Raw genomic sequence first — 14,624 nt, 5'->3', positions numbered from 1 at the left:
TTTGCAACTATCAGTATAACAAAAAATAATCACTTATTAAAAATACATTTTTTTGGAAGGTGACAAAAACAGCAATTCAGCCATTGTTTTTTATATATTTTTTTTTACGGCGTTCACCACGTGGGATTAGTAACATGATCCTTTTTATAGAGCAGGTCGTTACGGAGGTAGCGATACCATAAGTAGTTGACTTTTTTACGTCCGGCTGCCATGGCAACCATTGAGACGCTGCCATCACAGCGCGGTGGCCCAATGGGGGATGTAGGGAGCTCCCTCCCTCTGTTAAACCCTTAAAGTCACTATGGCCTGCGGCATGTAAAGGGTTAAATGGCAGGGATCGGTGCCAGTATCAATCTTGCCCGTTGGAGCACAGTGTCAGCCGTATGTTACAGCTGACAGCCTCTGATGATGGTAACAGCTCCAATCCTAAGCCACCACCTTCAAGAGACCCAGAGAGGGGACCGCACAGATGGCTGCAGGGGGCCATGCCTGATTTTAGGCTCTGATATCCAGAGTAGAAATCAGAACACGAAACCATCTTTTGTACACTACCTACGCTCCAATTGGTTAGTCTGCACAGACTAACCAATCAGAGCGATTGCCAGCAAGGGACCACTCCAATTGGTCCATTGCCGACTTCTACTGCATCTGCTCTTAATGACAGTGGAGACTACGGGGCTGTGACACTTTAAAGTGTCACAACCCCTGTTAACAGTATAGGTCATCACTATCAGAACAGCGGGGGTCCGACACCCGGCACCCCCAGAGATCAGCTGTATGAGGAGATGGCGCGTGCAGTGTGCCATCTCTTTCGGTTTGCTGCTTTGCCATAGACAGCAGGGGTGAGCAGGAAGAGAGATGAGGACAGCATGTACACACTACGTGAGCAGTCTCCACATACAGCTGATCGCTGGGGGTGGCCGGTGTCGGACCCCCGCCGATCTGATATTGATGACCTATTCTGAAGATAGTAGTTTGCATTAATTACATGCAATCTGGACATACAGTTATGTCCATACGTGTGAAGGGGTTAATATCTGTCAAACTTCATGTTAAGTATGAGATACACAATGGTTGCATGTGACTTAATACTGGAAAATATCTTACCATATATTGTAAGATGTTGTTTTTCTGTGTTTCATATGCAGATAGCTGGGGGGAAAAAATACAATACATATTACACTATTCAATTGTAACATACACAATACATAAAATATACTGTATATATAAAGTATATTTGCGGACTTTTACTAATTTCTTCAAATCCAGCTTTTTCTTGCATTTAAAAACCCTTATGAGTTGTCCAAGAATTTTAAGAGTCACAGTACATTCATTCTATTTAATAGTGAATGGTGTAAATAGCACATTTCTAAATCATTTCTTTATGCCTGCATCTATCTGGGGGAAAAAAAACAAAAAAAAAAAAAAAAACTGTAAAGTCATGTCCCCTAGGAGTCTCGCTTCCACCAAACCCGCAGTCCACTGCCCGTTGTCAAGCAAGATCCATCCCTAGTAAGTATGGCTGCTTCTCATATCGCATCAGGTGGCAGCATCAGCGCAGCAATTAAACACTGGCCAATGCCTCCTCCTCTGTGCCTGCTCCCTGCCTCCACACTGGCAGGGCAGAATCGTTATTTTTTGCTCTCTGGTCTCCTCCACAGCTCTGACTCTACTAGCGCAGCTGTCCTGTGATCCAATCAGAAGCTAGCTGCGGTCAGTGGAGGAGGGGAGAGAGCAGGAACTAGCTTGCTGCCCGGTCCAGACTGGCCATCTGACCTACCCGGCGGATCACCCACCTACTTAAATACAACGATTCAAATGGTCTCCCTTGGCTTGCCAACATGTCACACAAGGGACTGAGGAGTGGCCCTGATAAAAGAGAGGGCACCTGGGGCATCTAAGTGCATGTTCTTACTGCTATTGCTTCCTCCCCCTGAGCGGTGTGGAATTGTCAGGGCAGAATGGAGACATGATTGAGGTTTTCCCTGGCAGGACCTATGGAATCCTTTACCCTTGCCTTAATTTCCTGTATTCACTATGCTATATCATCAGGCAGTCAAGACAAGCAGGAGGAGGAAGAGGCAGGCTGCAGAGACATACAACTCTGTCATGTCTGGCTTAGGTGATAACTATTAGCAGCATGATGACTTGTGACCAGCCCTGGCGGCAGCCTTCCTCTTCTACCTGTCTGACTCCCTGTGGACCTCCCTCTTGCAAAGGTGCCCCGCTTCTTGACCAAGCTGCCAGCATGAGAGAAGTCTCTGCAGATGGCAAGTTTATACGTTTGTGTACAGTGTGTGCATTCTGAATAGGTCTGGCTGTTCAATGAAATCACCTCTAACACCAGACATTTATTTAGGGCTCATTCTGACGGCTGTATGCTATCCGCAAAAGTGTGGATCCGTTTTTTGGCGGATTAGATTCCACTGTTCCGCAAAACAAATGAAACATGTCCTATACTTGTCCGTGAAAATCAGGACATGGCCCCATTGAAGTCTATGGGTCCGCAAAAATACTGAATGCTATCAGTTTTTTTGCGTTCGCATTCAGTATTTTTGCAGACAGCACACGGTCGTCTGAATGAGCCCTTTATACGATAGTCTGAGTACATTCACATATGAGGCAGCGTATCCGGCAGGCTGCTCCAGCAGACAACAGCCTGCCAGATTTCACAGTTCACCGCCAGACCACCATTGACTATAATGGGGTCTGATGATGAACCAGCTGCTGGGTTTTGGCTGGACAAAAACCGTTGCATGCACTAGAGGTGGAGAGCTCTTTGGAGAAATTTACAACTAAACATATACAAGGAGCTTGAAACAAAGATGAAAGCTAATCTCAATAAACAGGAAGTGTCTATAATAAAAAGACTAAAAGGAAATATCTAAAAAGAGAGAGAGATCTAAAAAGGACCATAGAGACAGTGTGTATGACTGAAGAAATCACACTAAATGTAAAGACAGCAGGCAGTCTTCTGAGAATCCTCAGATATTTCCGATTATAATGCAAAAACATTTCAACCAATAAATGTAGAAACATTACCCCCCCCCCCCCAAAAAAAAAAATTTCAAAAAATAAAAACACAAAGAAAGGGTGGGCAGAGATAGAAGGGTTAAAAACAATAACCAAGTCAGCAGAATCAACATTAAATGATTCATTAAATAACACGTGCATTTTGTCTCCTACTATTCTGTCTGTTCAACAGATCAAGTTCTTCGCGAAAAGGGGTCATTTATCAAAATGGTGTAAAGTAGAACTGGCTTAGTTGCCCATAGCAACCAGAGTCCTCCTTTCTAACTAAGCCCGCTCTACTTTACACCAGTTTGATAAATGACCCCCTTACTTTTGCCCTGCAACTTCAATATGTTCTAAACAATACTGGATCTTAATTGTTCTTTACATTTATTTACAGTCAGGACATTCTCTCAGTAACTGAAACGTAAGTGACATGTATACAGAGAAGCCCAATTATAACGAGTCTGATTAAACCGTGGTTGTATGCAGTGTATTTTACAGGAATTAGGTCATAACATCCATGATGATTCTGATTTCGAGACACACCCCAAAGTACTTATCTAAGCCTTCATATTACCCCCTTAAAAAAAAAAGGAGAATTAAAACTGCGCTGTCAGCCAGATCGACCCCACCAGGCATATAGCCTAGTAAGGGTTGATGATGCTGGTTAAAACAATACCCGTCTTATGCCTGTCGGTGGTATCATTGCTGAAAAAAATATTAAAACTTTACAAATTATGCTAATGAACTTTAAGCAACAAGATGTTGTGCCCATGCGCCGTTCTGGGCACGGGTGCGGTCTAGCGCTGTCAATCTGAAGGCAAGGGGCATCATTATGGATCTCCAGGCACATCACTGGAGCAGTGCGTTCTGGGCACGGGTGCGGTCTAGCGCTGTCAATCTGAAGGCAAGGGGCATCATTATGGATCTCCAGGCACGTCACTGGAGCAGTGATCGAACTGCATAAGCCCGCCTCCTGGTGCTTGATTAGTTCATTTGCATAATTCATTAACCATAATTCATCATCGCTGCAAAGTTTTTCTTTGCAAGGATACCACTGAAAGAAGCAAGACAGGTATCGTTTTAATCAGCGTCATCAACCCTACAAGGCTGGTCACAGAGCAACTTTAAAAAGGGGGATTTCAAAGATTTTATTACAGGATAAGTCATTAGTATCTGATCGGTGGGGGTCCGACACTCAGGACCCCCGCCAATCAGCTGTTTAAGAAGGGCGACCCTCTACATGATTTTCCGAAGCACACACGTTCATGTGGCCTAGGAGCAGCTCAGCCCCATACCAAGAACGGCCGCTATATAATGCACACCGCAAGAAGGCAGCAGCACTCACAGCTGTCAATCTTTTTTGCAAAAATGTACTCATTATGATCTGAATTTACAGCAGTTCATACTCATGGCTATTGAATATCTACTCCAACACAACTTTATGTCTGATTCAAAAGGGGCACGTTTTAGACGCTGGTCTTAATAAAGCCCTAAACTGAGTTATGAAGCGTTATGAAGAGACGCTGGCACCAGTCCTAAATGTAAGACCGCTTCCGAGCTTTTTCTACCTCTTAGGCCTCATGCACACGACCGTTATGTGCATCCGCGTCCGTTCCGTCATTTTTCACAGTTTAGCGGAGGTCCCATTCAAATTTACTCATTATGAAATATAAGTTTAAATTGCCCCCCCTTCCGTATAATAAAAATATAAATACCTAAATAACAAAATATGATCAGGTATCACCGCGACCGAAAACGTTCGTACTATTAAAATATAAAAATACATTTTCCAATTTTCCATTTTTTTCATTGCTTCTCTTAACCATATTTTTACATTTTTTGGGTTAACACACACACTCCAAAATGGTATCAATAAAAACTACAGATTTTGCCGCAAAAATAAGTGCAGACACAGCTCAGTAGATAGAACTATAAAAAATAAAATAAAAAGTTATGGGGGTCAGAATATGGTGATGTAAAAAATAAGTTTTTTCAAAGTTAAAATTTATTTTTACACTATTTAGACATAAAAAACCTATGGGGTATCGTAGTAATCGTACGGACCCAGAGAATGAAGGGCATGGGTCAGTTTTGTCACAAACGGAACGCTGTGTGAACAAAACCCGTAAAATGGTGGAGGAATTGCGTTTATTTTCCAATTCCACCCCATTTGGATTTTTTTTTTACAGCTTCCCACGACATTGTATGCCATAATTAATGGTTACATTAGAAAGTACAACTTTCTGTAAGTACAAAAATAAGCCCTCATATAGCTATGTGAACGGAAATATAAAAAAGTTATGGCTCAAGGAAGATAGGGAAGAATAATTTAAACCGCAAAAATGAAAAAACCTCCGGTATCGTAAGGGTTAAGCTGCCAGCTTGATATAAATATAGCAGAGCAATGAATGGGGAGATCTCTGGATCCAAGGCTTGTTCTAGATTCGTTAGGCCCCTTGCAGAAGAGCGTGTCCGGCTTAGATCCGTTAGAGTTTCATCTGCGATCAGGGAAAATCGTGCGAGTAGGTACACAATTGTTCCGATGTTAAGTTTTCATCGAGCAAGTGCAATGCGTTTTGCACCCGCGTGATAAACTGACTGTGGTACCCAGACCTGAACCCGGACTTCTTCACTGAAGTTCGGGTTTGGGATCGGTGTTCTGTATATTTTATTATTTTCCATTATAACATGATTATAATGGAAAATAATAGCATTCTTTAATACAGAATGCTAAGTAAAAAGTCTATTGTGGGGTTAAAAATAAAAAAATTTAACTCCCCTCATCCACTTGATTGCGCAGCCAGGCTCGTCTTCTTTCTTCTTCTTGCAGGACCTGGCTGGAAAAGAACCTTTGGTGACGTCATCGTGCTCACCACGTGATGAGCGCAATGACATCAGTGCAGGTCCTGCTGAATGAAGATAGAAGAACCTTCTCTGACATCACCGTGCTCACCACGTTGTGAGCGCGATGACGTGAAAAGGTCCTTTTCCAGCCAGGTTCTGCAAGAAGAAAGAAGACAAGCCCGGCTGTGCGATAAAGTGGATGAGGGGAGTTATTTTTTTAATATATTTTTAACCCCACAATGGACCTTTTACTTAGCATTCTGAATTGAAGAATGCTATTATTTTCCATTATAACCATGTTATAATGGAAAATAATAACGTAAATGGGGTCCCAGGTAACTCATCCCTCGTCTCCTTAGCAACCATTTGTGAAAATCGCATTGCATCCGCACTTAAGATTTTCACGCATCCCCATTCATTTCTATGGGGCCTGCGTTGCCTGAAAAACACAGAATATAGAGCATGCTGCGATTTTTACGCAACGCACAAATGATGCCTGAAAATAACCACTCATCTGAACAGCCCCATTGAAGTGAACGGGTCCGGATTCAGTGCAGGTGCAATGCGTTCACCTCACACATTGCACCCGCACGGAACTCTTGCACGTGTAAAAGGGGCCTTAGGCAGATATTATGTATAAGATTTTCATTTTTCACATTATAAATGCTGCCAGCTGCTATCCTATGCATATCATTATGGATAGGTCATCGGTTATAAAGTCTTGGAAAACCCCTTTAATACCCCGATTATGAAGTTTACAGAAACATAAACTATGTGGTTGTAAACTGCTGTATGTGTGCACTGCAGGAGAAGGGAAAGAGCCATATGGTTTTTGGAGGGCAGATTTCACTTGAATAATTTTAAGGCACCATGTCATGTTTGAAGACATCCTGAGGTACCCTATAGTGAAAACACCTTAAAAGTAACCCCATTTTTGGGAACTACACCACTCAAATTATTCAATACTGATTTTACCCACTATATTTATCCTTTAGGTGTTCCACAAGAATTAATGGAAAATGGAGCAAAAATTTCCAAATGTGTTTTGGATAACCGCGAAACAAACCTCAATATTGATTATCATGATTCTGTAACTTATAGAAACACCCCATGTGTGGGCACACGGTAGGCCTCAGAAGGGAAGGAGCGCTATATGGTTTTTGCTGGAATGGTTTTTGGGAGCTATATCATATTTGAAGACCCTCCTGAGGCACCCCTAAAGTGGATACCCTCCTTTTGGAAACTACACCCCTAATTAATTTTTCAAGGGGTGTCCCGAGTAGGGTTGTTTCGATACTAAAATTTTGATTCCGTTTCTACATCATAAAAAAGTATTGCGATACTTGATACCATGCAGGAAAAAAAACAACCAAAAATACAAAGCCGCATGCATTCTGCATTTTACTATGACCAGGTGACTAAAAAACAAACAAAAAAAAAAAAAACGAATCGCGCAGTTTTAATTACATTTTTTTCTGTTACGGTGCTCACTGCATTGGACATTTAAAAAAATTTTTTTTTAATAGTTTGGACTTCACTGCGCCACCAATGATAATTAACATTTAATACAGGAGGCAGGTGCTGCACCTGAGGGGTTACCTGCCGCTGATCGCAGCCCCCCGCCAGAACCCGCCTCCAGGATTTGTATTAAACGTTTACTTTCATTGCTGGCGCAGTGTGCCCGCCCCTCTCTCCCCATTGGTGGCAGCGGCACAGGGGGGGGAGGGAGAGAGTGCTTCCTTCTCCCCTGTGCTGCTAAGAAGAACATGGAGCACGCTGAGAGCAGCGCGCTCCATGTTCTCTAATACTAGACTGCGCAGTAGCGAAGCCTAGTATCGAAAAAAGGCAAATCCCAGTATCGAGGTGAATACCAGACAAAAGTATTGATTGGGTATCGAAGATTCGATACCCGAAACGACCCTAGTCCTGAGCACTTGGACCCAACAAGTCAGGGGTGGCCAACCCGCGCCCTGCGAGCCACATGCGGCTCCTTGCATCTTTATTTGCGGCTTGCAAGGGAGCAGTCCAGCCAGCTCTTACTTTCCTCTGTCTAAATATGCGTCTCACAGGGGAGCGGGCCAGCTATTCCTCTACTTTGCGCTCGTCTCAGCAGCGCTCTCCAGTGGCGTGCTGGGGTGGGGGTGGTCCGCCCTGGACGCCGCTCTCAGGAGGTGCTTGAACACAGAAGCAATGAGCACTTACAATACAGATTGAAGCGCTCATTGACAGGACTACAGCTCCCTGCGCTCCAGCACTCACCGCTCTGCTCCCTGCGCTCCTCCCCTCCTTCAGGCAGACGGCACTGTGAATGGTGGGAGCAGGAAGACTTCTCCCTGCTCCACCATTCATCCTGCAGACACGGATCGCGCTGCCGACACGTGTGGGCGGAGCCTGTAGCCCGGTAATCTGCATAAGCTCTACCCACACATTGCAGCAGAGCGATCTGTGCCTGCAGGGGAGAGAGGACTGTGAGCTTCAGGAGCGGGACAAGGTGAGTAATTACAGTTTTTTTTTTATATTTTTTTTATACAGAGGGGGCACAGAGGGCTTTATTACTATGGAGGTGGCACAGAGGGCTGAGGGGGCACAGAGCCAAAGAGCATTACCACAATCTTTAGGTAATTTGGATTCCAGCTCACCCGCCTTTTCTTACAAGGTGCATGGATGAAAAGGATGAAGCCTTGGCGTAGTTAGTTGAAAAAAAAGAGGAAATCCGGCACTCAGAATTGCTGAAGTCGTTGTTTCCTTTATTTGGTCATGCAATATAACCGGTACAGAGGTACATAATTCATAACCAGTGATGCCCTTGTCAGTCTACGTGTTTCAAACGACAACGTTCTTATTCAGGTCATGAATAAGAACGTGGACTGACAAGGGCATCACTGGTTATGAATTGTTATGTACCTCTGTACCTGATATATTGCATGACCAAATAAAGGAAACGACAAGCAATTCTGAGTGCCGGATTTCCTCTTTTTTCGGCATTACCAGCGTGAAGGGGGCCCATTGGGCATTACCAGCGTGAAGGGGGCCCATTGGGCATTACCAGCGTGAAGGGGGCCCATTGGGCATTACCAGCGTGAAGGGGGCCCATTGGGCATTACCAGCGTGAAGGGGGCCCATTGGGCATTACCAGCGTGAAGGGGGCCCATTGGGCATTACCAGCGTGAAGGGGGCCCATTGGGCATTACCAGCGTGAAGGGGGCCCATTGGGCATTACCAGCGTGAAGGGGGCCCATTGGGCATTACCAGCGTGAAGGGGGCCCATTGGGCATTACCAGCGTGAAGGGGGCCCATTGGGCATTACCAGCGTGAAGGGGGCCCATTGGGCATTACCAGCGTGAAGGGGGCCCATTGGGCATTACCAGCGTGAAGGGGGCCCATTGGGCATTACCAGCGTGAAGGGGGCCCATTGGGCATTACCAGCGTGAAGGGGGCCCATTGGGCATTACCAGCGTGAAGGGGGCCCATTGGGCATTACCAGCGTGAAGGGGGCCCATTGGGCATTACCAGCGTGAAGGGGGCCCATTGGGCATTACCAGCGTGAAGGGGGCCCATTGGGCATTACCAGCGTGAAGGGGGCCCATTGGGCATTACCAGCGTGAAGGGGGCCCATTGGGCATTACCAGCGTGAAGGGGGCCCATTGGGCATTACCAGCGTGAAGGGGGCCCATTGGGCATTACCAGCGTGAAGGGGGCCCATTGGGCATTACCAGCGTGAAGGGGGGCACAATGGGCATTACCAGCGTGAAGGGGGCCCATTGGGCATTACCAGCGTGAAGGGGGGCACAATGGGCAATACCAGCGTGAAGGGGGGCACAATGGGCATTACTACCGTGAAGGGGGGCACAATGGGCATTACTACCGTGAAGGGGGGCACAATGGGCATTACTACCGTGAAGGGGGGCACAATGGGCATTACTACCGTGAAGGGGGGCACAATGGGCATTACTACCGTGAAGGGGGGCACAATGGGCATTACTACCGTGAAGGGGGCACAATGGGCATTACTACCGTGAAGGGGGCACAATGGGCATTACTACCGTGAAGGGGGCACAATGGGCATTACTACCGTGAAGGGGGCACAATGGGCATTACTACCGTGAAGGGAGCACAATGGGCATTACTACCGTGAAGGGGGCACAATGGGCATTACTACCGTGAAGGGGGCACAATGGGCATTACTACCGTGAAGGGGGCACAATGGGCATTACTACCGTGAAGGGGGCACAATGGGCATTACTACCGTGAAGGGTGCACAATGGGCATTACTACCGTGAAGGGTGCACAATGGGCATTATTACTATGAAGGGAGCACAAAGAGGGCATAAATACTGTGAGGGGGCACACATCTGTACAAAACTACTGTGAAGGTTGTACAATAAGGGCAATACTACTGTGAGGGGGTACCATATATTTTTTTAAGTATTGGGGGGATGCCAGCTCAGATAAGACCCCCAAATCCTCATCAGACCCACAAAAAAAGCCCCCTAGTGCCCACATAAGACCCCTAAAATGAGACACCCCATGCTCACATCTCCGCTATGTCAAATCACCTCCACACACACACACACATGATCTCACAAGGTCGTGAGAGGGTCATCTGAGCATGGGGCGGTCATCTGAGCATGGTGGTAGGTGCATGTGTGTCAAAGTCAACAATCAAGAGAAGACTTCACCAGAGTGAATACAGAGTGTTCACCACAAAATGTAAACCATTCGTAAGCCTCAAAAACCGGAAGGCCAGATAAGAGTTTGCCAAACGACATCTAAAAAAGCCTTCACAGTTCTGGAACAACATCCTATGGACAGATGAGACCAAGATTAACTTGTACCAGAGTGATAGGAAGAGAAGAGAATGGAGAAGGAAAGGAACTGCTCATGATCCTAAGCATACCACCTCATCAGTGAAGCATGGTGGTGGTAGTGTCATGGCGTGGGCATGTATGGCTGCCAATGGAACTGGTTCTCTTGTATTTATAGATGATGTGACTGCTGACAAAAGCAGCAGGATGAAGTCTGAAGTGTTTCAGGCAATATTATCTGCTCATATTCAGCCAAATGCTTCAGAACTCATTGGACGGCGCTTCACAGTGCAGATGGACAATGACCCAAAGCATACTGCAAAAGCAACCAAAGAGTAATTTTAGGGAAAGAAGTGGAATGTTATGCACTGGCCAAGTCAATCACCTGACCTGAATCCGATTGAGCATGCATTTCACTTGCTGAAGACAAAACTGAAGGGAAAATGCCCCAAGAACATGCAGGAACTGAAGACCGCTGCAGTAGAGGCCTGGCAGAGCATCACCAGGGATGAATCCAGCGTCTGGTGAGGTCTATGCGTTCCAGACTTCAGGCTGTAATTGACTGCAAAGGATTTGCAACCAAGTATTAAAAAGTTTGAGTTATGATTATTATGTCCCATTACTTTTGGTCACTTAACACGTGGGAGGCACATGTGCAAACTGTTCCTACACCGTTCACCTGATTTGGATGTAAATACCCTCAAATTAGAGCAGACAGTCTGCAGTTAAAGCACATCTTGTTCGTTTCATTTCAAATCCATTGTGGTGGTGTATAGAGCCAAAAATGTTAGAATTGTGTTGATGTCCCAATATTTATGGACCTGACTATATATCCCCTTTCAGTGCCCAATATGCTGTGCCCTGCGTGTGCCAGTGTGAAAAGTCAGCTGTTTAATTATGCCATGCTTCTTGTATTTATAAACACCTTAATATTTGGTTATACTATAGATCAATATTGCATATTATACATGAATTATTGATATGTTCATACTAAAAAGCTAAATAAATGAAACACACATATATACATAATACGGTACTTGTGACCCAAATCTTTAGCTTGGGCATACACCAGGGCTCAGAAGTCAAAGAGCACCATGCACCTTTGAGGCCCATTGTGGTGACTTATGCATCTTGTGCTCACTACTGTAGAGGCTCAGGGATGAAATAATAAATGGAACCCATGAGAAGTGACCCTATATCAGAAACTACACCCCTTAAGAAATTTATCAAGGGGTGGAGTGAGCATTTGGACCCCACATTTGTTTTAGAGAAATTATTAAGCAGGGGACTGTGCAAATGTTAAACTGCACGTTTTCCACAGATATGGCATTTTAGTGCCCAATATGTTGTGCTCAACTCATGCTATTGGAGATACCCCCCCCCCCACACCCTTTAAAACGTACTATACTATTTAAAATACAGAAATGCGAATGTAAACTGCTGTTTGAATTTGCTGCAGGGTTCAAAAGGGAAAGCTCATCCCACAGCGTTCACCTGACTGAGCAGATCATATGATATTTTTATAGAGACTGTAGTCACAGATGTAGTGATACCCAATATATTTTTTTTGTTTTTGCTCTGTTTTACACAAACATTTCTGAAAAGAGAAAAATGTTTTTGTCGCCATTTTCTGAAATGGATATATAGAGATAGAGCTGATATAGAGATGATATATCTATCTCTGTTTTTTTTCTGGCGATGGCCTGTGCAGGCTCGCTTTTCTGCGGGTTTAGTTGGCGTTTTCATTGCTATCATTTTCGAGTACATAGTACTTTGAGGCTAAAAAAATAAATAAATAAATGCCATTTTGGTACAGTTTAATTTATTTTTACGGCGTTCACCTGAAGGGGTAGATCATGTGATAGTTTTATAGAGCTGGCGTTATGGACGCAATGATATCCAATAAGTTTATTTATTTTATTCATTGTAAATGGCTTGATGAGGGTAAAGGGCACTTAAAATGTATTATTATGAAAGACACTTTTACAGTTTTTTTACACGGCAGAGTGGGAGAGCCAATGGAGAGACAGAGGGAGCCCCAATGCAAACCCAATAGATGAAGAGGTCAGCATTGACTGCAATATCTGAGGGGTTAATCCATCGGAACCGGAGCTTTCAGCGATGTCGACGGATATAGCCGCTGATCGAGCGAGCACTGCTCCTGCCTGATCAGAGCACTATATTATAGCGGCAGTGGTAGCGAAGTCACTTCCTGCTGCGCCGTAATAATACCTTCCTGGCATCCGCAGTGCTAACATGTTAGTGACCGCCAGTACTCCCTTTTATGATGGTCACTAACAGGCCTTAGGCTAAGCCACAGTATTTTTATGGTGCATTATTCTAACTTATGCTGCAAAGAACAGGAGCCCGGCTCTCTCATGACCGCCGGCCTCTCGCTGTAACAGTTTGGATTGGCATAAGCGCCCTTCCGATGCGTTTAACCCCTTAGATGCCCCGGTCAATAGCGACCAGAGCATCTAAGTGGTCTGAGATAGGGACGCAGTTCCTTCTCTCAGGCATCAGAACCCATTACAAAAGTACACTTTTGAAAATAATTTAATCAATTTAATAAAGGGGGGGGAAAAATAAATTAAAAAAAATACAAAAAATAAAATCCCCTTCACATATTTGTTATCGACATGTCCATACTCACCCGCACTGCACATTTATGATGTAATTTATCCTGCACAGTGATTGTAATGCCAAAATTGCTTTTTTTTATGCTCATTCTCCATAAAAAAGGAATAGAAAATGAATAATATGATGCCAATGAAAACTAAAAGTTGAAAATCTAGACCTCACATTTCTGCAGAATTAAAAAAAAAAAAAAAAAAAAAAAAAAAAGTTATGGATCTTGGGGTGCAAAAAACATTTTCTTGTAATTTCTTTCGCACTGATCCAGAGACCAAAGTAAAGTTATTTATCATGAAAAATGAACACTTATAATTTAAAATGTAAAAACTCAATGGAGGTATGGCTCCCCCATGCCCCTCCTAGAAACAGTGCACCTCAAAATGGTTCAATTTAAAACTACTTGTCTCAAGAAGAAAAAATAAATAAAAATCTTGGAATGCAACTATTAAAAAAATAATAATTGCCTGGTCACTAAGGTGTTAAAGCTTCTGAAATCACCTCGTTCCCTTAGCGTTTTATGAATAATTCTCAGACTCTTTTCTTGATTTTAGAAAGATTAGAAAAAAACTGATTGCAACAAAAATAATCTCTAAAAATCTAGAACAAAAAGGATGATAGAAAAGCATGGCAGGTAGTCACAAGGCTCTATGGTCTAACATCTTTCACCATCATAGATGCTGTTTTCCCCAGCTCTTTCCTCCTGGCATGTAATACTTCTCTCAGCAAAAATACCTTTAAAACCTCTCTTTCAAAACAGAAAGTCTGTTAGGCCTCTTTCAGACGGGCGTTGCAATAAAATGTGTGGGTGCGTTACGGGAACACCCGCAATTTTTCCGCGCAAGTGCAAAACATTGTAATGCGTTTTGCACTCGCGTGAGAAAAATCACGCGTGTTTGGTACTTAAACCCAAACTTCTTCACAGAAGTTCGGGCTTGGGATCGGTGTTCTGTAGATTGTATTATTTTCCCTTATAACCATGTTATAAGGGAAAATAATACATTCTGAATACAGAATGCATAGTAAAATAGTGCTGGAGGGGTTTAAAAAAAAAAAAGTGTACCCTTTACATTATTAGTGAATTTCCACTTTTCCATGGTCAAATATAAAAAACCTCCATAATTCAAACCCCCCACTCCAGTCTTCAAGACTTTTCCTTGAGCTGCATCAGCTCTCTGGAATGCGTCACTTTGACTGTAAGCCCTTATTAGCAGGGCCCTCACTCCTAGCATGTGAATTGTGTATTTATGTGTAAATCTGCGATATCTAATTTGGTTTGTACATGCACCCCCTGAATAGTAAACTGCTGAAGAATATGCGGTCACT

The 14,624-nt window shown here is 44.0% G+C and overlaps 1 protein-coding gene across 1 annotated transcript in view; it reads right to left on the bottom strand.

The window, feature by feature from the left end:
• The window catches only part of LOC121001209, a 119,013-nt gene that overhangs the window by 40,852 nt on the left and 63,537 nt on the right, over nucleotides 1-14,624 (bottom strand). Inside the window, exon 11 of the mRNA XM_040432174.1 lies at nucleotides 1,108-1,152. Coding sequence (XP_040288108.1) covers nucleotides 1,108-1,152 — 45 coding nt within the window. The remainder of the gene's footprint in view (nucleotides 1-1,107; nucleotides 1,153-14,624) is intronic.

This window comes from Bufo bufo, chromosome 5, assembly GCF_905171765.1.
Source record: "Bufo bufo chromosome 5, aBufBuf1.1, whole genome shotgun sequence".
NCBI classification, from domain to species: domain Eukaryota; kingdom Metazoa; phylum Chordata; class Amphibia; order Anura; family Bufonidae; genus Bufo; species Bufo bufo.
The sequence above is the reverse complement of the archived record's forward strand: the minus strand, read 5'-3'. Positions and strand labels throughout refer to the sequence as shown.